This window comes from Cervus canadensis, chromosome 1 (assembly GCF_019320065.1).
Source record: "Cervus canadensis isolate Bull #8, Minnesota chromosome 1, ASM1932006v1, whole genome shotgun sequence".
Taxonomy (NCBI): Eukaryota; Metazoa; Chordata; class Mammalia; order Artiodactyla; family Cervidae; genus Cervus; species Cervus canadensis.
Genome location: NC_057386.1, coordinates 64,703 through 88,941, shown reverse-complemented (window position 1 = coordinate 88,941; position 24,239 = coordinate 64,703). Strand labels below are relative to the sequence as shown.

Below are 24,239 nucleotides of genomic sequence, written 5' to 3'. Positions count from 1 at the left end.
GTGTGTGTGCATGTGTGCTATGTGTGTGTGTGCGCCTGTTGGCGGACAAGTGCTGTGTGTGTGCACGGTGTAGGTGTACAGCGCTTACGTGTGCGGCGTGGGAGCGTGTGTGTGAGTGTGTGTGTGTGGTAATGGGTCATGGGGAGGTGGGCAGGCGGGCGCAGGTGGGAGCTCCCCGCAGGCGCTCTGCTCAGATGGCGTCTGTGCCCCACCTCTGCCCGAGTTCTCCGCTTGGATGCATCACGGTGCCCTGTGGTCATCAACCCCGGCAGGAAGTTACCTGACTGGGAGCCTAGGAGCTGTCAGGCCCACCCCCCACCCCGAGGGGAAGTAGGACCTGAGCACACTCCATCCCTAACTGACCAGCAGGATGGACGGACCAGCTTTCCCCATGGACCCTGCAGGACTGTCCTGCCTGGGTGACCCCCCCGGGCAGTGCCTCCTGCTGGGAGCCCAGGACGCGGCAGCCGGGCCACTTCCGGTCTGTCCTCACAGGACGCTGGGCTGCGCTCCACCAGGTTCCTGGCTCTCCCCGGGGCCCTGACCACCACGTGGCCGCAGAACCTGCTCACAGTTTTGTTCTGCCCGCTGAAATGTTTAGTGACAAAGATTTTGTCCCATTTCTTGATGTGGGTGAAGTGTGGAGCCAGTGATGATTTCTTCAAGAAAGGTACGTCCCAGTTCTCACAGGCGGGTGAGCCCTTGTCCAACGATGAGAGACCCGGGGGTGTGACCTGTGCCTCCTGGGAGCGCAGCCGTAGGCGACTTTGAACCTGGCCAAGTTCTGTCTACATGGTGGATTCAGACCTCTGCAAGTCCTGTCTACACTGATTGTGTTTAGATGAGACCCTGTTCTTCTACAGTGAGAACATTCACGCCTGGCCGGGTTCTCTTTGCGGCAGGACGCGGAGACCTGCCTAGAGACCTGGCCTGGCCTCTGTCCTGGAAAACTCCGTGCCTGTGTCTGCATGTCAGTGCTCAGAGGTCTGGGGTCTGGAGCTGAGGTGGGTTTCTCTGGGTAACCGTGGGGTTCCATGGCCCTCCCGGCGGTCAGTGCTGAGGCAGGGCTCTCAGTCTTTCCCTCTGACACGTTCACCTCCCCAGGACTCATCTAGACACAGATAGGCTACCTGGTTGTTGTCGTTCAGTCTCTAAGTCGTGTCCAACTGTTGTGACCACATGGACTGCAGCACGCCAAGCTTCCCTGTCCTCCACTATCTCCTGGTGTTTGCTCGAACTCACGGCCATTGAGTTGGCGATGCCATCCAACCATCTCATCCTCTGTCATCCCCTTCTCCTCCTGCCTTCAACCTTTCCCAGCATCAGGGTCTTTTCCAATGAGTCAGCTTTTCCCATCAGGTGGTCAAAGTATTGGAGCTTCAGCTTCAGCGTCAGTTCATCCAATGAATATTCAGAGTTGATTTCCTTTCAGATTGATTGGTTTGATCTCCTTGCAGTCCAAGGGGCTCTCAAGAGTCTTTGCCAACACCACAGTTCAAAAACATCAGTTCTTCAGTGCTCAGCCTTCTTTATGGTCCAGCTCTCACATCCATACACGCTTACAGGACAAACCACAGCTTTGACAATATGGACCTGGCTTGTTTACACATTAGCGGCCTACCGACCACAGCCATGGTGCCCTGATCAAGGGAATGTGTGACCCCCAAGTAGGGGGGTCTGGGAACTGAGTCTCACCCCATCTGCGTGGGCCAGAATCATGTGCAGAGGGAGACCAGCTAAGAAAAAGAGGGAGACCAGCTAAGGAAAAGGGAAGAACACATGTGAGCTTCACTTGACTTGTGTTTAGGAATCAATGCTTTACAGTCTCATTTTATACAAGCCTGTGCCTATTTCCTCTTTACCCCTGAGTGGTTCCCCATCCCTGGGGCTCCTGGAGACTCCTCAGGTGACTACTTGGTAAATTGTTCCAATTCACCAGCATTAGCATGGGGAGAAGGGAGCAGGTTTATCTGGGCAATTGATTGCAGGGCACATGGACCAGCAAAAAGTTAATGAGCAGCAGGTGAGGTTGCAACTGTGATCTCCTTTCAGTAGACGTCCATACTCAGTAGAGACCAGACCTGCCCCTCCTCTTCTAGCCCAGCATCTGGTGTGTTTTCATGGAATCTCAGTGGGACAACAAAAGACCGAGACTACCCGCACGAAGGCAGTGTGTTCAACATTATTATGACATCTGTAAAAACAGTTAATATCACACAGAACCAAAGGGAATGTGGGAGAGCAGGAGGGGGAACCTGGGTCCCCAGTGAGACCCTCTCAGCAAAGCTGGGCCTGGGTCAGGCTTGGAGGGTGTGACCGAGAGTTTGCTGGACAGGACGCCACATTTAGAGGGCCTCCTGCAGTGTAGGTTTCAGGGCTACATAGCAACTAAGTGCAGAGCATGGTGGCTGAGCTGATGGCTGTGGATCCTGCAGGCTGAATGCTGAACCCTGAACCCTGAACACTGGAAGATTGTCTGGAGCCACAGGACGTGCTTGCTGTCTCTGCTGAGATGATCACAGTGGGGACCCAGGTTCCCCCTCCTACTCTCTAGCAGCCATCGGACTGCAGTCACTCCCCACAGGGAGCCCTGAGGAAACTCGGGAAGGAAAAGACAGGATACTGGCCGCAGATGATGAGCTATGTATCAAAAGGAATAATTTCAATGAGATGACTCTTGCATCTTCCCATACATAAAAAGTACTAAATTCCTTACCTTTAGATGCTGCCTGCATTTTTGAAATCCTAAAAGATTCTTGGCGAAAAAACTTAACTCTCAACACCTAGATTATAAATATTTTTATGTCTACACATATGAAGTAGACACTTTCCAAAGAGCAACAAAAGAAGACAAATCTCAACATTTAGAACACTGGCCCCAATGGTGGACACTCCCCAAAAGATGCAACTGATGGAGCAATTGGAACAATCACCACCCCCTTTCCCATAAGATTGTGGAATGAACACTGAGAGTGGGGAATTGTTACAGGGAAGAACAAAATCTGACTCCATGTTCAAAAAAATTTTTTTTCAAATTAAATCTTCTATTTTAACCTTTGCTTCCTGTTGGTTTGTTTGCTACAGGGATACTGTCCATACATAATGGCCTGACCCAGGAAACCCCACTCCTCTGCCTTTGTCCAGGACCTGTCCACCTGTGGATGGCTACAGGAAGGGAGAAAGTAACACATCTTCTCCCGAGACTGGCCATTCCAGGAGATATTTGCCAGATTAATGGCCTTTCCACTTTATTTCCTCACCTCCCAGCTCTGTGTTCTATAAAAGACACTGGCATCCAGATCCTGACAAGATGGTTTCTTTGAGATATTAGTCTGCTATCTTCTCAGTCTGCCAGCTTTCCAAGTAAAGTCATATTCCTTGCCTTAGCACCTCGCCTCTGATTTATTGGCCTGTTGTGAGGCATGCAGAGCGAGCTTGGACTTGGTAACAATCCCACATGCCTTGCAGTCAAAAAATCAAAACATAAAATGGAAGCAATATTGTAATAAATTCAACAAAGACTCTGAAAATGGACCATATAAAAAGATCTGAAACCAAAAACCAAAAGGAATTCAGTGGTTGTCTGAAATATTTAAAAAGGAGTTAGTGCCCCTCTTGCCCGTACCCCCTGAAGCCACACTGGACAGTTAGGCCCTGTCCATTCAGGACACCCTCTCCAGACCCCAGGTGGAGGTGCTCTGCCCCCAGTGCCCACCTGGGTCTCAGGAGTAGAAGAGACACAGCCTAGGGGGTCTCTTCTCTGGTCCAGGGGAGCGTCACACCATAATATGTCTCGCTGCTCATAATAAATGAGGAGGGTTGTCGGCACCTGGGTGAGTGATGTTGTGGGCACCTGGACTGCCTCGTCCTTGTGATTTGATGTGAAGACAACACAGAAGGAGAACCAGCCAAGAGGGATCCAGGCAGCAGTAAACCCCTCTTCACAGGGACCCTGTGAGACCCAAGACTCACTCTGCCCACCCTGCTCCGACTTTTGGGAACTGGCCTTTGTCATTCTCTGGGCAGGAGGTGGGAAGGACAACCTGGTCTCTCTTCCACCTCCTGAGACCCAGGTGGGCACTGGGGGCAGCAGCACCTCCACCTGGGGTCCAGAGAGGGTGTCCTGAATGCACAGGGCCTAACCATTCAGTGAGGCCGGCCCTTGTCCACAGTGCACTGACCTGCTGCAGGGTCTCGGGTTCCCTGGCATCCAGCTCGCCCTTCGCCAACCCCAGTTGGTGCCTTGGAAACCCCTCACTGGCAGGCACCCAGGAGGTGAAAGCTGCATGCCCAGAGAGAAGGAGGAGAAGCCGGTGGGGCAGGGGTCCAGCATGAAGTGTCCAAGGCCCCTCTGCTCCCCCAGGAACAACCAGCCCCTACCTGCCATGGCCTTTCTCCTCTTTAGTACGTGTCTTTGTGGCTGATGTTGCCAAACACCTTCCTCTGGAAGAGAAGGCTCCATGACCATGGAAGGGGTGGAGGTTAGGAGGTGCTGTAGCCCTAAACCCAGGGAGCTTGAGGAGTAACTTCCCTGAGCCCTGAACATACTGCCTGTTCAATCTGTACCAACAGAGGCTGAGATCCAGAGAGATCCTCTGTGGAAACACTTTTCACGTCCAACAAGAGGACCAACTGAGACCAAGATCTGGGTAGATTCTCTGTGGAAACACTTTTCCGACCAAGAAGAGAGGATTTGTTAGCCCACAGCCGAACCCCGAGACGTGGGACGTGCTATAACTGTGGAGACTGCAGGAAAGGCATTTGAGAGGCTTCTTCCCGGGAGGCTCCCCTGAGGCCCCTGGAGTTACTGGACCCAGAGGCGGAGCACTCGCGCTTCTCTCCTCACTGCAGGCCAGACGGTGCCCCCAACCACACAGCCCTGCTCCTCCGCCTCCCTGAGTTCAACAGAAACCCCCGAGTCATGAGGCCAAAGCATAGTCTTCTTGGTGAGCAGAGCAGAGGCCGGTGGGAAGGGGGGTGGAGCCTGAAAGCTTTTGTAGAAGAAAAAGATGCACGTGTGTTCCCGTGTGTGGTGGCCAGATGCTGCAATAATTGCTGTTCCCTACACATTTATGGGTGGGTTTTAGTTTCTGTATTTTCTAAATTTCTTTTTTTTTTTTTTTAAACAGCTGCATATTATGAGAAAGTTTTTGCAATCAACCACGAGAACTTGCAACATAAGATCTTTTTTTTTTTCTTTTGCTAAAATGTTACAGTTTTCTCTTGGTGACAGACTAACCTCCTACTTTTAAATGTTCATTTAATCGGCTGCACTGGGTCTTAGTTTTGGCATGCAGGGTCTTCAGTTGTGGCATGTGGGATCTAGTGCCCTGACCAGGGATTGAGCATGGCCCCCTGTGTTGGGAGCTCAGAGTCTTAGCCTCTGGACCAGCAGGGAATGCTGCAACCTCCTACTTAAAAAAAGATTATTTATTTACTTTTGGCTGTGTTGGGTCTTCGCTGCTGTGCGGGCTTTTCTCTGGCTGTCGGGCGTGGGGGCTGCTCTCTCGTTTCTGTGCTGAACTTCTCCCTGTGGTGGCTGCTCTGGTTGGGAAGCACGGGCTCTAGGCTCTTGGGCTGCAGTAGTTGTGCATGGACTAAGTTGCTCCACGGCATGTGGGGTCTTCCCAGATCAGGGATTGAACCCGTGTCTCCTGCATTGGCAGGTGGATTCTTAACCACTGCACTACCAAGGAAGTCATTCCCCTCCCCTCTTCCTGCCAACATCCCCCTTTAAAAAAAGACTAAAAATAATCTGTTTAGTAAATTTTCAGAAGTCTGAGCTCTGAGGTCAGTGCCTGTGGTGTCATTCTCCCGAAGGCTTCAGACACCAGTTGGGCTCATGAGTCTGGCAACCAGGGCGGGTCTGACGGCTAAAGACAGGCTTGGCCTCTGGAGCTCTGCCTCACCAACTCACCCAGGGTCCCCAAGTCCTGGCAGCCAAGCAGAGCTGCGCGCAGGCGGGGCTGGTACAGCCGTGGGGCCGCCATGGTCAGGGTGGAGTGTGCAGCGGAGGCAGCTAGCTGTCTGTCCCCATGACTGCTGGTGTCCTGTGTGCCCGTGCAGGGCAGTCATGCTGTCAGGTGGGGCCTGGCCGCTGTCCTGGGGACAGGATGGGACCTCAGAGAGCTTGCATCCCCACTCCCCATCCCCCAGCTCCGCTTCAGGTTGTGGCTTGTGGCTGCTGGCAGCTTCCTGGGCTGGGAGGCTGTGTAAAGCACCAGCCCCCTTGCTCAAGGTCAGCTGAGACCCCCAGCTCTGGGGTCACACACCATCTGTGCCATCATCCAGGTCATCCCACTTCTGTGAGGGAGGGCCTGTGTGGGGCTGTGGGTGATGGGGGATTTGGGGGTGTTGTGGGCTGGCCCAGGAGCCAGCTTTTTGAGGGAAGGGGAGGGGAGGGAGAAGCTTTGACCTGCTCAGCCTTCCAGGGGATTCCAGGCCCAGCTCTGGTGGGAGGTGCAGGTGAGAAGCCCCTGCAGGTTTCTGGGTCCCCACCGTTTTTCAGTTGAAGCCCCTCTGCCTGCACCACCCCTAACTCTCCCTTCCGTGGCCCCATCCACAAGCCACAGAAGATGGGGAGTTTACGTGGCTTCCCTTCCTGTAGGGAAACATGTTCTTGAAGAAAGCATGACAGAAACGAGAAAATAATAGTGCGTGGTTATCACTGACACGGTTCATGTAGAGACACTTCACAAGCCTGGCAGACGGAGGGAACTGAGAGCCATTTCCCTGAGTCCTGGAGTCCGCACCCTCCCCACCGCCCCATGGCTCACTCTCCGCTTGGTGTCTTCTGGTGACCGGGTGGACTTCAGCCTCCTGAAACCATCCTGGAAGGATCAGGCCAGGGCAGAGGTCATTCACAGAGGGGAGGGTGTAGTCGACTCTTAAGAACGCCACTGCCCCCACTCTGTGTCAGAGCTCAGTTCTGGGTCTAAGCAAGCGTGGCTTCCTGGGGCGGTCACCCCCCTCACTCACCCAGGGTGGGGGGGCTTTGTGTCCACCTTATCCCCTCATGCAGCCTGGTCACCCCGGGACCCAAGGTGTGTGCATCTGCTCTGCTCACAGCTCACCCTGTGGTCCATCAGACTTCACTCATGAAGGGGAAGTGTAAGGATGAACTATTCCATGGTTAAGAATTTCAAGGTTGTGACAGCATTGACCACAGCACACGGGCACAGGTACGAGGCCCATGCATAGAGAAGCCGCGGTGTGGGCTTCGAGGACCCTCCGTGTGGGGGTGGGATGGGGGCCAGACAGGGATTTCCTGCACAGGCTGCTCCAGGCTCTGTTCTCAGCAGGGTGGACGACTGTCGGCACTGCCTGTCTGTGGATGGGCTCTGGGGCTGCCCAACTCAGCAGAAATGGCAGTGGTAGGAAGGGAGGTCACCCTCCGTTAGCACCCCTGACCTCACACCCCCTCATCAGGGCAGCCGAGTGCCTAAATGGCCCCTTCCTCGTCTAGCTCTGAAGACCTGGAAGGTGTGGGGGCTGAAGGGCAGGCAGAAAAAATTCTGTAAAGCAATTATATTTCTATTAAAAAATAATAAGAGATTAAAGAAAAAACCCCCACAAAAACAGCAAAGGCAGGGTTTTCATTCTCAGCCAGGCTCTGCCAGATTCTGCCTGTGCTTATGAAAAGACCAAAATGCTGGTGCTCCCACCCCATATCACAGATGAGAATAGAGACACAGAGAGGTTGAGCATCTTGCCCCAGGTCACACAGCTGATGAGGGCAGAGCTGAGAACTGGACCTCTGAGGTCGAATCTGGAGTCCAGATGCTGTGATGACCCTGAGGGAGCGGCAGAGATCAGATGGCCCATGCTGAGCCAGGCACACACATGCACACACACACACACGTGCACTTGGCCTTCACCTTTGAGGCTACAGAAGTCAGAGGAAACCAGAGGGCCACCAGGCGAGGCCAAAGGAGAGCCAAGGTCTGTAAGGAGGAGAAGCCACACTTCCCAGGAGGCTGGGGAATTCCCTTCCCTGGTGAGTCTGTCTCAAACCCTAGATTCCTCTCCCTGGACCCAGGAACTGACTGTCCAGTGACCTAACTGAGTTGGCTCCAGAATTATGCCTCCCCAGGGGTTCAGCTACCACTGGGCCCCACTGCTGTCAGTGATAATGGAGGAATGAGTACATAGTCTGGCTTCAGATTTGTTTGGAGACAAAATTTATTAGAAGAGGAGTACAAAAAACCATGAAGGCAACTGGCATGAACATCTCCAGATCACTTAAGAAACCCTCTGCTGTTTATCTACCTTCTCTCCTGTCATGAAAGTCTATTTAATCAAGTAATTCTGTGCTTATCACACTCTTTCTTTAAAATATTTGTTATATATTTATTTATTCAGCTGCGCTGTGTCTTAGTTGCAGCATGTGGGAGCTAGTTCCCCAATCAGGTATTGAACGTGGGTCTCTGCATTGGAGTCTTGGCCACTGGACCACCTGGGAAGTCTCTTCTTATACGCTTGGGGACAGTAATGGGTCATAGACCTCCTCTGAGGCCCTCTTAGAGCTGGGGCATGGGGTGGCTGCAGTAATCCTCCTGTGGCTAAGATGTGGTTTGTTGGTCATGACTCACTCACACTCCCTGCAAACATAAGGCTACTCCCCTGTGTGTGTCCTCTGGTGTGTGGTGAGGAGGGACTTCTGACTGAAGCTTTGCCCTCACTCCCCACAAACATAGGGCTTCTCCCCTGTGTGTGTCCTCTGGTGGGTGATGAGATGGGACTTCCGATTGAAGCTTCGCCCACACTCCCCACAAACATAGGGCTTCTCCCCTGTGTGTGTCCTCTGGTGTATGATGAGGTGGGACTTCCGATTGAAGCTTTGCCCACACTCCCTGCAAACATAGGGCTTCTCCCCTGTGTGTGTCCTCTTGTGTGAGATGAGATTTGACTTATCACTGAAGCTTCGCCCACACTCCCCACAAACATAGGGCTTCTCCCCTGTGTGTGTCCTCTTGTGTGAGGTGAGATTTGTTTTCTGACTGAAGCTTTGCCCACACTCCCCACAAACATATGGCTTCTCCCCTGTGTGTGTCCTCTGGTGTCTGATGAGGACTGACTTCTGAATAAAGCTTTGCCCACACTCCCTGCAAACATAGGGCTTCTCCCCTGTGTGTGTCCTCTTGTGTGAGGTGAGATTTGACTTATCACTGAAGCTTCGCCCACACTCCCCACAAACATAGGGCTTCTCCCCTGTGTGTGTCCTCTTGTGTGAGGTGAGATTTGACTTATCACTGAAGCTTCGCCCACACTCCCTGCAAACATAGGGCTTCTCCCCTGTGTGTGTCCTCTGGTGTCTGATGAAATTTGACTTGTGATTGAAGCTTTGCCCACACTCCCCACAAACATAGGGCTTCTCCCCTGTGTGTGTCCTTTGGTGCATGATGAGATGGGACTTCCAACTGAAGCTTTGCCCACACTCCTCGCAAACATAGGGCTTCTCCCCTGTGTGTGTCCTCTCATGTGTGGTGAGACTTGGCCTGTCCTTGGAGCCTTGCTCACACTCTCCATACTTGACTTTTATAATCCCTGAGACCCCTGCCCCCATGAGTAATTTGCCTGTGTCCTCTGGATTCAGTTTCTGGCTTGTGCTGGGCTCTTCTGTCATTAGCTCTTGCACCCCAGGACCCCGCATTTGTCCTCTGGGTGAGTAGGAAGAGGCCCTTGAAATCCTCTTCAGCCTTATGCTTTTCAGCAAAGGTTGGGGCCTGTCCTTGGCCTCGTGACCCTCAGGTTTGTCGCTCGGGCTGTGTGGATCTGAATATCGCTGATTTTGATTGCCTGGGCAGGCAACCTCTGGTTGGAGGTGGTCTCTTTCAGATGGTCTCAGGAGGGTCTGAGAGGGGTGACTGCATTGGACGTGTTGGCTGAGGAATTTCTGACTGGAGAAGGCCAGAGAGCAGGAGGCACATGGGTGGATCTTGGGCTTCGGTTCTGCTGAAAGAGGAAACTTTTGGTCAGGTAGCTGGTTTGCCGTAGTAAAGCCTGCCCCACTAATCATCTAAGTGTTGACAGTGCACAATTTGTCTCCCATCGAGTGTGTCTTTACAGTCCACTTTTCCATTCTATTCTTATTCTCTACGTCTACAGAAATCCAGGAAGCTTGTGTCAAGGGCCTTTTCTACATATCACCCAGATAGGGACCTTCCAGGAGCATCAGAGGCAGCATCTCTCCTGATAGAGGTGGATCTGCAGGGACCTTTCCTTGCGTGTAAGAGCCAGACATCCTGGAATGTGAAGTCAAGTGGGCCTTAGAAAGCATCACTACAAACAAAGCTAGTGGATGTGATGGAATTCCAGTTGAGCTATTTCAAATCCTGAAAGATGATGCTGTGAAAGTGCTGCACTCAATATGCCAGCCAATATGGAAAACTCAGCAGTGGCCACAGGACTGGAAAAGGTCAGTTTTCATTCCAATCCCTAAGAAAGGCAATCCCAAAGAATGCTCAAACTACTGCACAACTGCACTCATCTCACACGCTAGTAAAGTAATGCTCAAAATTCTCCAAGCCAGGCTTCAGCAATACGTGAACCGAGAACTTCCAGATGTTCAAGCTGGTTTTAGAAAAGGCAGAGGAACCAGAGATCAAATTGCCAACATCCTATGGATCATAGAAAAAGCAAGAGAGTTCCAGAGAAACATCTATTTCTGCTTTCTTGACTACGCGAAAGCCTTCGACTGTGTGGATCACAATAAACTGTGGAAAATTCTGAAAGAGATGGGAACACCAGACCACCTGACCTGCCTCTGGAGAAACCTGTATGCAGGTCAGGAAGCAACAGTTAGAACTGGACATGGAACAACAGCCTGGTTCCAAATAGGAAACGGAGTACGTCAAGGCTGTATATTGTCACCCTGCTTATTTAACTCATATGCGGAGTACATCATGAGAAACGCTGGGCTGGATGAAGCACAAGCTGGAATCAAGATTGCCGGGAGAAATATCAATAACCTCAGATACGCAGATGACACCACCCTTATGGCAGAGAATGAAAAGGAACTAAAAAGCCTCTTGATGAAAGTGAAAGAGGAAAGTGAAAAAGTTGGCTTAAAGCTTAACATTCAGAAAACTAAGATCATGGCATCTGGTCCCATCACCTCATGGGAAATAGATGGGGAGACAGTGGAAACAGTATCAGACTTTATTTTTTTGGGCTCCAAAATCATTGCAGATGGTAACTGCAGCCATGAAATTAAAAGACACTTACTCCTTGGAAGGAAAGTTATGACCAACCTAGATGGCATATTAAAAAACAGAGACATTACTTTGCCAACAAAGGTCCGTCTAGTCAAGGCTACGGTTTTTCCAGTGGTCATGTATGGATGTGAGAGTTGGACTGTGAAGAAAGCTGAGCACTGAAAAATTGATGCTTTTGAACTGTGGTGTTGGAGAAGACTCTTGAGAGTCCCTTGGACTGCAAGGAGATCCAACCAGTCCATCGTAGAGGAGATCAGTCCTGGGTGTTCATTGGAAGGACTGATGCTGAAGCTGAAACTCCAATACTTTGGCCACCTCATGCGAAGAATTGACTCATTGGAAAAGACCCTGATGCTGGGAAAGATTGAAGGCAGGAGGAGAAGGGGACAACAGAGGGTGAGATGGCTGGATGGCATCACTGACTTGATGGGCATGAATTTGAGTAAACTGCGGGAGTTGGTGATGGACAGGGAGGCCTGGCGTGCTGTGATTCATGGGGTCACAAAGAGTTGGACATGACTGAGCGACTGAACTGAACTGAATTGAACTGAAGTGTCTGAAAAGTCATGTCACAGTGGCCACAGGTGTTTTACTCCACTGAGAGATAAGAGTTGATGACTTAGTGGAATCTCCTGAGCGGCTCCCTGTGAGGGGAAAGGGTCTGTTAAGTTAGGGGTGCCTGGCCTGGAGCTCTCTGCATATGGGAGGCAGCACAGGGGGTGGGTAGAGCACGTGTGAGTAAAGCTGAATTTGAGGCTCCTTGTTCAAAGAGCAGCCTTTGTGCTGATCTCTGCAGGAAGTGGGTTTCAGACTGGGCAAGACCGAGCGGCCCAGGTCCCACTGACTACAGGTCTCTGGCTCCTGCTGCCCCAGTTGGTTCAAAAATTGCTCCTCTCTCAGTTTTCCATAAATCATAAAATAAAGCCATGTCCTTTCTCAAGCCTCACCAGTATTCATACCTCATTTATTTCATTCAGTCTTAATCCATTTAACATGCACTAGGAAGCCCTGTTTAAAAATACATCTCCAGCCAGACTCTTCACACCCTCACTCCCAAGCATCTTCAGCCAGCCCACTCTCCCCTCATGTCTGGCAATGAACTGACCTCTGAGGGGACTCCCTGCTGCTGTCTCTTCCCCAAAAATGAACCAAAGCATCGTCTTAGCACAGAGAACATGCTGCTTGCAGCTGAAAGCTGCACGGTTGTTCTGTGTCACCCAGGAAGACCCCTGGGGCCTGCATGTGGACACAGGCCCTGAGGCTTCCGTGTCCCATCCAGCCTCCTTCCTCTCCCTCTGTGCTTCCTCCCGTGACCCCTGGCACAGCCTCTCTTCCCGGCCCTGGGGCTGCGGCACTGTCTGCTCCCCTGCCTGGAATCCTTTCCCACGGATGTTATCTCTGCAGAGACCCTGCCCCAGCATCCTCCGCCACACCCCACCCTCTGCTCAACTGACTTTAGACTGGATTGTACTCTGCTTGGAATCGGCCCAGGGAGGCTCCCCAGGATGGGGTGGGGCATTGGAAGAGGGGTGGCACTCACCTCTCCCAGCCGCGAGCTCGCTCTTCCCCCTGCTGTCCCGCTTGATGCCGAGGTCCTGGCCATACTCATCCCCGTACCAGACCAGCAGCTCACAGCCCGGCCTGACCACCTGGCAGGTTCGGTAGAAGATCTGCCCATGATACTGGATGGCCACCAGGTTCTGCTCCTTGTCATCCCGGGCACAATTCACATACCTGGGGTGGAGGCCGGGAAAGGGAAAGAAACCTCAGGTGATGAGTGCCCTCCACACTCAGACCATGCCCAGCTCATTTCCTTCAGTTTCTGAGGCCACCGTGGCTCCCACCATGGCTGGAATGCTTTTCTCCCCTTACCTAACTGGCCATTTTCCAGAGCCCAGTTCCAGACTCGTCTTCACTTGGACTGTCCATGAGGCTGGTGACCTCCAGCTCCTCTAAACTCTGAATTAAGTTCTCTTTCATCCACAGGACTTGGTGCTCCTTGGCTACCATGCAGCCCTCAGCACTCACCCCAGCCTGCCTTCTCTCCTGGAGCTTTCCTCCAATCTCCCCACATGTATCCAGGGTCATATTCACTTGCCTACCCCCTCGCACGGAAACTTGGAGAGTGCTCTGACATAGCTTGAGACACAGAACAGTAATAGTTTAGTCACTGTCTGCCTGCCCTGATGAAAGAGGAATGGCCGTGCTCAGGGCCATCCTGCCCGCCCCCCGCCCCCCCCCCCCCCGCCCCGGTTCCTTCCAAGGCTCAGGGCTCACTTCTCACTGGAACCAAGCCTGAGGAGGTTGTTGCACACATAGAGTCAAGGTCTCCTGCGTTAGGTTATCCTGGCACTGTGCAGTTACTCAAAGATAGAAGAATTAAGGTTACTGTTCCTAAAATCAGTTGGCTAATGTCTGTCTGCAGTATGTTCTCCAAAAGGATATGGGTTGTGTGATCTGTTTCAGTAACAAAGTTCACTGTCTAAACTGAAACATAAAGTGTTTGGTAAGTGTCAATTAAATGAGTTAAAGTGTCCTTGGTGAATTTAGACTGCTCAAGTTGTTTTCAAGTTCCCCAGTTTTGTTCAGCATGTAGATGTATTTTGATGGCACATGCTATATTTTTATTTCCTTCTTTCTAATGTCTTTTGAAATGAAAGAGCATGATATGGAGGGAAAAGAGGAAAGAAGATGTGAAAGCTGTTGAGGCAGCCGGGTTGAGAAGGAAAAGGGTGTGGGATTGAGGGAGTATTGACATCTACACACTGCAGACTCACTGCACTCACCTCATCCAGTTGGCCCAAGACGTGTCCTTTCCATCCACATACTCGTAGCAGTTTCTCCCTTTGGTGATCTGAGTGTCAGAAAAAGAGTTACAAGCTTTCCTCTCTATTTTTTTTTTTTTTTTTTTTGGTAGGAAGCAATAGAAGAGCTATTTCCCTCTGCAGTCATTGGTGCTCTTCAGCCTTCATGGATTCAACTGCCTGTTGGACCACTCGGTAAGCTCCTTACTAATCATTCCAAGTCTGAGTCTCTTGGTTCATTGAAGGCAAGGGCTCCACAAGGGAGGAGTCACTTCTGTGTGCCTGGACCACTGTGTTCCCATGTCTGCTCTGACCTTTAGATATAGGTCCTGTGTGCCTGGACACTGTGCTCCCACCTCTCCTCTGATCTTTAGAGAGAAGTCCTGTGTGTCTGTACACTGTCTCCCACCTCTCCTCTGACCTTTAGATAGAGGTCCTGTGTGCCTGTACCACAGTGTTCCCACCTCTCCTCTGACCTTTGGATAGAAGTCCTGTGTGTCTGTACACTGTCTCCCACCTCTCCTCTGACCTTTAGATAGAGGTCCTGTGTGTCTGTACACTGTGGTCCCACCTCTCCTCTGACCTTTGGATAGAAGTCCTGTGTGTCTGTACACTGTGTTGGCACCTCTCCTCTGACCTTTAGATGGAAGTCCTGTGTGTCTGTAGACTGTGTTCCCACCTCTTCTCTGATCCTTAGATAGAGGTCCTGAGTGTCTGTACACTGTGGTCCCACCTCTCCTCTGACCTTTAGATGGAAGTCCTGTGTTCACACCCAGTGCACACAGTACACAGGGCTGACTGTGTCATTGCCGACTGTGTTATCACCATCTGCGTCCTCGCATGTAGACATGAAGTACCCCCCACCACACACTAGCGATTAGAGGCCAGAGGACAGGGAAACAGGGGTGTTTCTCACCAGCCAGGAGTACCCACTGTTGGCGGCCTCCTCATCGTCTGTGATCTGGCCCTCGTAGGGGCCAAAGTACAGGCCCCTCGGCAGATCGGATGCCTCGTTCCACACTCCAAGCCCAGCCTCCGGGATGCCCGACAGTCTGATGCTTAACCCAGGGGGTAGAGTGAGGGCTGAGCGGTTGGCATGCCCCTTTTCCACTGCAGAGTCCTTTACAAAGGTTGGGGGCCCGTGGGCAGCACAGCTGTCGATGAAGAAGTTCTGACATTCCTCACAATCTGGAGGTGAGAGCAACAGGGATGAGGGGAGGTATAGTGACGTTGTTGGTTGTAAAACCTTCAGAAAGAACTGGGGCACTCATGGCATGTGGCCTCGATCCTGCACCGCAAGTCATAGAGGAAGGGGATGACTGGGAGACCAAATGGTGAGGTGAGGTTACTGGACCAAGGCCTCGCAGCCCCTTCTCCGGGAGTGGGCCAGAGGGGTCACTCACAGAGGTAGTCATCATCCTGCGGCTCACTGACATCTTGGTACACGTGGCCCTTTCTTTCTCGTAGACTGTATCTCCTCACTCCAGTCTCCTTTCTTCTGAGTTCTAAGATGGAGAACAGAAGCTAAGCAAGGCTGGTGGGGTCTGGGGAGTTAGTCCCTGTTTTATCGGAAAGTGCGAAATCTCCTACCTGCCCATCTATACACTTTGTTAAAACTTTCTTACATGTATTTTTCAAACTTTTACTTTTGTAATTTTATGTTTTAATGTTACATTATTTATTTCTTAGCCATGCTGCATGGCTTGTGGGATCTTAGTTTCCTGACTAGGGATGGAACCCACAGCTCCTGCAGTGGCAGCATGGAGTCTTAACCACTTAACCACCAGGAAGTCCCTTCTCTATACTTTGTTTCTTCTCCCTTTAACTACAGGTTCAGGAGACTGAGGCTCCTCACTGACCACAGATGCCCAGTTCAGTGTTAGCTTCCTGCACTTCCTGTTAGTAGGTTTAACTTCCCAAACTTCTTACTTAGGAAATAGCTCACTGACACATCTACTCAGAAAATATATGTTAAGGGCACATGACACATAAGGCATTGAGCAGAGGTCTGGGCATAAACACTAATAAAGCATGGTTCCTATTATCACAGCTGGATTTATTGAACTACTTGTAGGTGTCAGACTTTTGCATTTAATGTAAGGCTTTCAAGCACTATATGAGTTATGTATCCTTATCTTCACTTTACAGATAGCAATCAGGACCTCAGAAAATGTATAAGATTTTCCCAAGGCCCCAGTGCTAACTTCATGTCTCAGATCAGTCCAGCTTAAACCCACGCCTACCCAAAGTCCATGCCACACACCTAGGCCATACTTATTTGTTTTTCTACAGGGATTAAAGGAACTAATTAGAGGAACTCCCCAAATTTTCTCTTACCAACTTTTTGTCTGGGGTGCTGTCCAGGGGTCCTTGCTTTTCTGGGAGGGGTGACCGGTTTCTGAGCCTGCTTGGAGCCACTTGTCTTCAGCAATTTTGCTGCTCCTGGCAATTCCTTCAAACTAGATTCCTTACTTAATGATGCCCTGGACATTCCCTTTCAAGTGAGTAAAAGACAACATGCATCTTTTTAGTTCTTTGGGACTTAATGAAGTATTTTCACATGCATGACTTCAGTTAATACTTTGACAATTCTTGGAATACGTGGTAGAGGGTGGGTCTGAACACTAGAGTGAAAAAAAGGATCTAAGTGGGTAGTGAATCAAAACTAGAATTCTTATCTTAAGGTTCTTTCCCTTCAACTTTCTGCATAAAAGTGAGAACAAGGCAGAGAGAATAGCTTGAGGTCAGGGAAAGAAGAGGGTAAGGGCTCATAGAGAAATCTGGGGGGTTTTCTATTAATTAGTGGAGCTTTGATGGACTAGGAAGTATGGAAAATTACAGAGGGGACAAAACACATCTGGAAAATAAAGTGACAAAGCAGTGAGATTGAGAAGAGAAAAGATGATCAGCAGAAACACATTTAGACAATAAAGAAAATGAGCTGAAAGTTGCAGGTTACCATGTCCTAGAGACAATGTTTGGAATTAAAGTAGCTGGTCTCATCAATTCTGCTTGAACAAGGCTGTACGGCTAGCTGATTCTCCTCAGTTTCCTGATGCATAAATTGGTATACATTCTAATTCTTAATGTTACAGTGGACATGAAATTTAATGCCATTTCAAGAAATCATTGTGTGAGCTACTTAATACAGTATTAATGTGCGTGTACATCCCTGCCATCAATTTATCCCTTCAACTGCCTCTGTATTTGAGGTCTAGCTCACAGATACTATCTTCAGCATTCTTTGACCTTCCTACTCCTAGATGAATGTTTAAATGTGGAGTCATTCATTCTTAAAACATTCAGGGGGCCCTCAGGGGCTTTGAGCTGGGCCTGGACTTCTGAGAGTTAATGGGTATGGGCTAGGCTCTCAAAGCTCACAACAGAGGGGTAGGCTAAACAAATGATTCCAAACAGGAGAGTTGCCTAATCAGAGCTCAGAGGAAGGACCTGTTTCTTCCTCCTGCAAGAATGAGCATTTGAAATGATGCCCAGATGATGAGTTTCTACTCAAAAGCGGGTAATCTATGTGAAGTCCTTCAGTTATTTTCTTATTTGTTGCTTCTCAGTCATAAACCTGAGGTTTGTCAGGGCTGCAAGTTGCTTCCTCTTATTGGTGTGGGAGGTTCTGAGGTAGGGATCCTGTCATCTTCTTTATCTTGGACTGTCCACTCTACAAACTTCCCAAAATGTCCTTAAGCGTCTTCATCTTGGACCGTCCACTCTACAGACTGCCCAACATATCCTTAAGCTTCCCTTAGTCAGATGTCTTAGCATATCCCTCCCTAGCACAGCACAAAAGAACTGAAGTTGAAAACATCTCTCAGATGAATGCTATAAAGATATATGAATAAACTTCATAGAACTATGGAAGTTTTAATCAGTTTGTAAGGGGTTTAGAGAACATACTTTGGATTAGATTGCACTACCAGTGATACTGTGAGCTCAGGCATATAATCAAATGTTTTTTACCTCATTTTTTCAATCTATAATGGTGATAGCTATATACCTACTTATAGATACTGTAGGATTGTTTTAAGGTTTAAGTAAGTTTATTCACATAAAATGCTTAAAGTCTGAAATATTGTGAAAATAATGTAACAATAGAACAGCCTACTATTGTTGTTGTTCTTACTAACTGTAAAGATGGTGATGATATAGACAGTGTGCTAAAGATTCAGGACAGGAAGGCAGCCGTCTCCAGGATCTCTGTGTTTCCTCCTATTTTTACCTCTGACTGGATCCATGAGGAGGATATTTTGGCAACAGGATTTGGGAAATACTCACCTTCTTGTGTTTACTGTGCTCTACTCTGAAGGCCATCGCAGAAAGTTTACCTAAATAATGATGAGAATCAGTGTTTTGGTTGGTAAATGTTTCCAAACTCTGGGCATTCTAATTAAGGACACATAATTCTGAGGCAGAGAGTGACAAGGACAAGGATTACCAAAGGAGAAATGAAAAATGATTTCTGTGTCACCAACTTCTACACTTCCACTGGGAGCATTACATAATTTTCTTAAAATTAAAAAAAAAATATGAAACTTCATCTGTGCCTCTTTTGATGTCCATAAAGTATCTAATGAATTTACTAGCCTTTCATGACAAAAATACTCAACAAAGTAGAAATAGAAGGAGGTGGCTGCAATATAATAAAGGTCATATATGAAAAGTCTACCTCTAACATGATAGTCATCAGTGAAAACCTGAAAACTTCTAAGATCCAGAAAACAGGGGGCGGTCCTAAGATGGTGGAGGAAGAGGATGAGGAGACCACTTTCTCCCCCACAAATTCATTGTAAGATCCAGAAAACAAGGCAAGGATGCCCATTCTCAACATTTCTATTAACCATAATATTAGAAGTCCTAGCCAGGGCTTTAGGGTAGGAATGGAAACAAAAGGCTTTCATTTGGAAAGAAAGAAGAAAAATTACGTCTGTTCACAGAGGACATGATTTTATGTACAGAAAAATTTATAAAATTCCACACACAAAAAAACCCTGCACAGAAAGTTGCACGGTACAAAATCAACATTCAAATACCTTTCCCTGCATGAACAATGACCATCCCAAAAAGGAAAATAAGAAAACAATCTTATTTACTTTTTATTTTTTTAAAGCTGTAGTCAAGAGCTAAATTTAAATTTTAAAAATATATTTGTTTTTATTTATTTATTTGTGCCAGGTCTTTGTTGGGGCATGTGGGATCTAGTTCCCTGACCAAGGACTGAACCCAAGTTCTCTGCATTGGGAGTGTGGAGTCTTAGCCACTGGACCCCCAGAGAAGTCCCAATAATCTTATTTATAATAGCATCAAAAAGAATGAAATAATTGGGAGTAAACTTAAGGAGATGAAAGACTTATACATTGAAAACTACAACGTATTGCTGAAAGGAATCTGACATAAGTAAATAGAAAGGCAGCTCATGTTTGTGGATTTGGAGACTGAATATTATTAGGCTGTTCACACTACCCAAAACAATTTAAAGATTCAATGCAATTCCTATCAAAATCCCAATGGAATTTTTTTCTGGTATAGAAAATCCATCCTACAGTTAATCTGGAATCTCAGAGGACCCCAAATAGGCAAAACAATCTTAGAAAGAACAGCAAAGCTGGAGGCCTCTGATTTCAGAACATATTTCAAAGGTACAGTGACCAAAAGAGTGTAGTTTTGGTATAAAGTGTGTGCTTAGTCACTCAGTGGTGTTGACTCTTTGTGACCTTTTGGTCACACAAAATAAGAAGTCCCGGTAGACTGTAGCCCACCAAGCTCATCTATCCAGGGGATTTCTCAGGCAAGAATACTGGAGGGGGTTGCCATTTCCTTCTCCAGGGGATCTTCTTAACCCAAGGATTGAACCAGTATCTCCTGCAATGAAGGCAAATTCTTCACCTGCTGAGCCTCTGAGGTAGCCCACTGGCATAAAGACAGACATGTCAATCAATGGAACAGAATAGACAGCCAGAAATAAACAGAAATACACTCTTGGAAACATGGTTTAATGATCTTCATCAAAGGTGTCAGGACAACAGGGAAAGTTTAATCCCTATAACGAATGGTGCTGGGGAAACAAAATATCCATATGCAAAATAATGAAGATCTTACATCATGAAGAAAAATCAACTCAGAATGGATTAAAGACCTAAATGCAAGACTTGATAAGGCTCTTAGAGGAAAACAAGGATGAAGCTTCACGACACTGAATCAGCAATGATTTCTTAGATATGGTACCAAGTGCACAAGTATTAGTAATAAAGTAAAAATAGACAAATGAGACTACATTAATCTTAAAACCTCTGTGCAGCAAAGGACACAGTGAACAGAGTGAAAAGGCCACCTACAGGATGGTAGAAAATGTTTGTAAAATATGCATCTGATAAGGGGTTAATAAGCATACACCAATATGAAGCCTACCTATAAGCCAGGAAGAGAACCTGATTGACCACAATGGCACCCTGATATCAAACTTCCATGCTCCAGAATTGTAAGAAAACAAATTTCTGTGGTTTAAGGCAAGCAGTCTGTTTTGTTATGGCAGCCTGAGCTGACTAACACAGTGGGAGAAGGAATTGAATAGACATTTCTCCAAAGAAGATACACAAATGGCCAACAAACATATGAAAAGATGCTCAATATTACTAATCAATAGAGAAATACAAATTAAAAGCACAATGGAAATTATTTCATACCTTCTGTGGTGGGCAATATGAATAAGAAGACAATAGCAAGTTTGTTAAGGATATGGAGAAATTGGAACCCTTATACACTATTGTTGGAAATGTAAAATGTTGCAACCTTCATAGAAAACAGTATGGAGTTTCCTCAGAAAATTAAAACTGCTGTATGATATAGCAATCCAACTCAAGAGTATATTTCCATAAAAAATTGAAAGCAAGATCTTGAATAGATAGTGTGCACATCTATGGTCATTGCAGCATTATTCCCAGTTGGTGAGATGTGGAAGCAATCTAAATGTTCACTGGTGGATAAACAGATAAAGATTATATATAAGATATATCTTATATCTGTTATATACACATGCACACAATGGAATGTTTTTAAGCCTTAAAAAAGAATTCTGTCATATGCTACATCATGGATGGGCCTTGATGATATTATGCCAAGTGAAATGAACCAATCAAAAAAGACAAATATTGCCTGATTCCACTTCTATGAGGTATATAAATTAATCAAATCCATGGAAACAGAAAATATAATCGTGGTTGCCAAGGTTTATGAAGACGAAGGATTGGAGAATTGTTGCTCAGTGGGTTAGGGCTTCAGTCATGCAAGATGGAACATTTCTACAGATCTGTTGTACAGCAGTGTGTATATATATATCCCCAGTGGCTCAGCGGTAAAAATCCGCCTGCAATGCAGGAGATGCAACAGACGCAGTTTCGATCCCTGGGTTGGGAAGATCACCTGGAGCAGGAAATAGCAACCCACTCCAGGATTCTTGCCTGGAGAATCCCATGGACAGAGGAGCCTGGCAGGCTACAGTCCGTGGGTACACAGAGTCAGACATGACTGAGCGATTAACACTATGGCCACTAACACTAATGTGTACATAGCAGCAGTGTACCATACACTCAGAAATTGTTAAGAAGGTAAATTAAGATGTGCGGAGGTATGGTGAACTGTGGCCTATGTTTTCCCTATAAAGAATCTCTCTTCATGTCAAAACCTTTGCAGGCAACCAAATGTTTGGTTTTCATGTCCCTTTCACTAGTTTTAATAACATAAGGGAACAGAGGGACTTCCCTGGTGGCACAGTGGATGAAAATCTGCCTGCCAATGCAGAGGACACAGGTTCGATGGCTGGTCCAGGAAGATTCCACTTTCTGCGGGGCAACTAAGCCTGTGTGTCACAAGCTACTAAGCCTGCATGTGCTCTGCAACAAGAAGCCACTCACCACAACCAGAGAAAGCCCGTGCACAGCCACAAAGACCCAGTGCAGCCAAAACTAAATAAATAATTTTAAAAAATCTGGGCGAACAGAAATTCATGGAGAATTGTAGAACTATCTAAGTTGTTTTCTCCAGTCTAGGAAGATTAACTCTTCTAAACTGAGCAGCAGAAGAGGAAGTGAGCTGCTCACTTCTATTTTATAATGAGTGTACTTCATTTTATTTACCTGATGCTGTCTCTGGTCAGTGAAATATGGGGAAGATTAGGGAGAATAAATAGTTCTTTCAAACCCTTTCCCAGAATCAAAACAAAGAATTAGTTTAACCTTAGGAAAGCCTGGCGATTCATGGGGTTGCAAAGAGTTGGACACGACTGAGTGACTGAACTGAACTGAACTGAACTGAGGGTAAGAAGATCATGTGGTGTTGTTTTATGCTGCTGCTAAGTCACGTCAGTCGCGTCCGACTCTGTGCGACCCCATAGATGGCAGCCCACCAGGCTCCTGTCCCTGGGATTCTCCAGGCAAGAACACTGGAGTGGGTTGCCATTTCCTTCTCCAGTGCATGAAAATGAAAAGTGAAGGTGAAGTTGCTCAGTTGTGTCCCACTCTTCGCGACCCCATGGACTGTAGCCTACCACGCTTCTCTGTCCATGGGATTTCCCAGGCAAGAGTACTGCAGTGGGTTGTTGTTTTATATACATACATAAATAATGTATCTTGACATAATACATTAATCATTTCCTCTTCTAAGAGATTTAATCCAATAACTGAATTATTATATTAGTATTAAATCTCTTTGGTGAATTTATAGTCTAAGGTTTCCTTACTTGCCTTTCATTAAGAATGTTTAGCAAAAATAATTCTTTTTAAAAAGAATGATAAATTTTAACCGTAAAACTTTTGAGAAACCTATACATTCATCTTCATTCAGGCTTATGTCAATATTCAGCCACAACCACTTCAGAATGCTGAAAATTATGTTTTCTTTGCTAATGGCTGAGATGTAGTTGAGACCTAAGCCCAGGCTGGTTTCAGCAAGACACCTCCAAATCCTCCTGGCCCCTCACCTTGCTGCCTTGGTGTCCATTCTTCATCAGAATCCTCAATGTCATCTACCTGGGGTTTGATGACCTGCCTGTGGTGATGCATGAAAGCTGGTCGAGTGGCTCTGAAACCTGGAAAGAAGCAAAATATTTGTTCTAAGGAGGAGGAACAAAACACAGAAGCAATGGAAAGTGTCACAAAGTCAGGGAATCAGTAGGATGGGCTGGGAGAATCTAGAACAAGGCAAGAGGTGAGCTCTGCACTGCAGGGTCAACCTCCCTTTGGTACAAAACTGTAAACATTTCCTCCAGGTTAGTCTCCACACAAAAGGGAACTGTGAGCAGATGAAGCCACCTAAGAGCGGGCCAAGTGAACACTGAGGGTGAAGACCTGTTTCATGTTTCCCAGGCTCACAGGCACGCAGCACTTCCTGTTACCTATAGCAATTAGCGCTTCGTAGTTCCTTTTCACATTCCTATATCGGATTTTTTCCCATTCTCCCATCTCTTCCCATTCTTCCTTGGAGAAATATACGGAGATGTCTTTGAAAGCATCTTTGGCCTAAGGAAAATAACAGATTTCATCAGTGATTTACTAGTCTAAGTCAAACCTTAGAGCTGGGCCTTCTCCTCCACCTTTCGTGCAGGGAGTAGCCTGAAGCTACTGGATGGTCTCTGTGAGACAGAGATGAAGACTTTCCTTCCCGACTGTGTCCTGCTTAACTGAACAAATACTGAGCATTTTCCTAACTCTCCCTGGACACAGAGCAGTTGACGAATCTAGTGTCCTGTTTTGTCCCACTCCTCCCCACCATCTCAGACAGGACCAGGCATTCCCATCCTGTGTACGGTCACAGAGAAGTTCACTCAGCTGCCTGGGCAAGCAGTCTGTGGTGCTTCAGGGACCAGCGCCGTGTCCTTCCTATAGAGCTGGCTTAGAGCCCAGCTTTGCCGCCTCCACCTCTCACCGTGGGCTTCCGATCTGTTCTCCCGGCATCTCCCTCAGTGCTTTCCTCTGGAGACCTATTCGGCCTCATGGCCATTGGAGTGCTCAAGACCAAGGTGCCTGTGGAAGAAGAAGGTGCTGAGACAGCCCAGACCACTGTCCAGAGCTTGGTCTGTCTTCCTTGGGTGGAGTGTCCAGGGCAGGAAGGTGAGGGGAAAGTTGGGGTGAGGGTATTGGTGGGGTGGAGGAATCCTGACTAGCTATGACAGACCAGGCTAATGTGAACTAGATTTGGTTTCTTTGGATCCCCTACA

General features: G+C 47.9%; 1 protein-coding gene across 1 annotated transcript in view; it reads right to left on the bottom strand.

Moving 5' to 3' along the window:
* The window catches only part of LOC122447551 (probable histone-lysine N-methyltransferase PRDM7), a 29,588-nt gene extending 5,572 nt beyond the window's left edge, over positions 1–24,016 (bottom strand). The window contains exons 1-13 of the mRNA XM_043478233.1: positions 23,941–24,016; positions 23,418–23,534; positions 23,004–23,111; positions 18,308–18,357; positions 16,358–16,514; positions 15,424–15,525; positions 14,937–15,208; positions 14,003–14,070; positions 12,757–12,950; positions 9,812–9,954; positions 6,777–6,830; positions 5,918–6,050; positions 4,182–4,282 (exon numbers count right to left, since the gene is read on the bottom strand). Coding sequence (XP_043334168.1) covers positions 4,182–4,282; positions 5,918–6,050; positions 6,777–6,830; positions 9,812–9,954; positions 12,757–12,950; positions 14,003–14,070; positions 14,937–15,208; positions 15,424–15,525; positions 16,358–16,514; positions 18,308–18,357; positions 23,004–23,111; positions 23,418–23,534; positions 23,941–24,016 — 1,575 coding nt within the window. The remainder of the gene's footprint in view (positions 1–4,181; positions 4,283–5,917; positions 6,051–6,776; positions 6,831–9,811; positions 9,955–12,756; positions 12,951–14,002; positions 14,071–14,936; positions 15,209–15,423; positions 15,526–16,357; positions 16,515–18,307; positions 18,358–23,003; positions 23,112–23,417; positions 23,535–23,940) is intronic.
* Between the last annotated feature and the right edge of the window lie 223 nt (positions 24,017–24,239).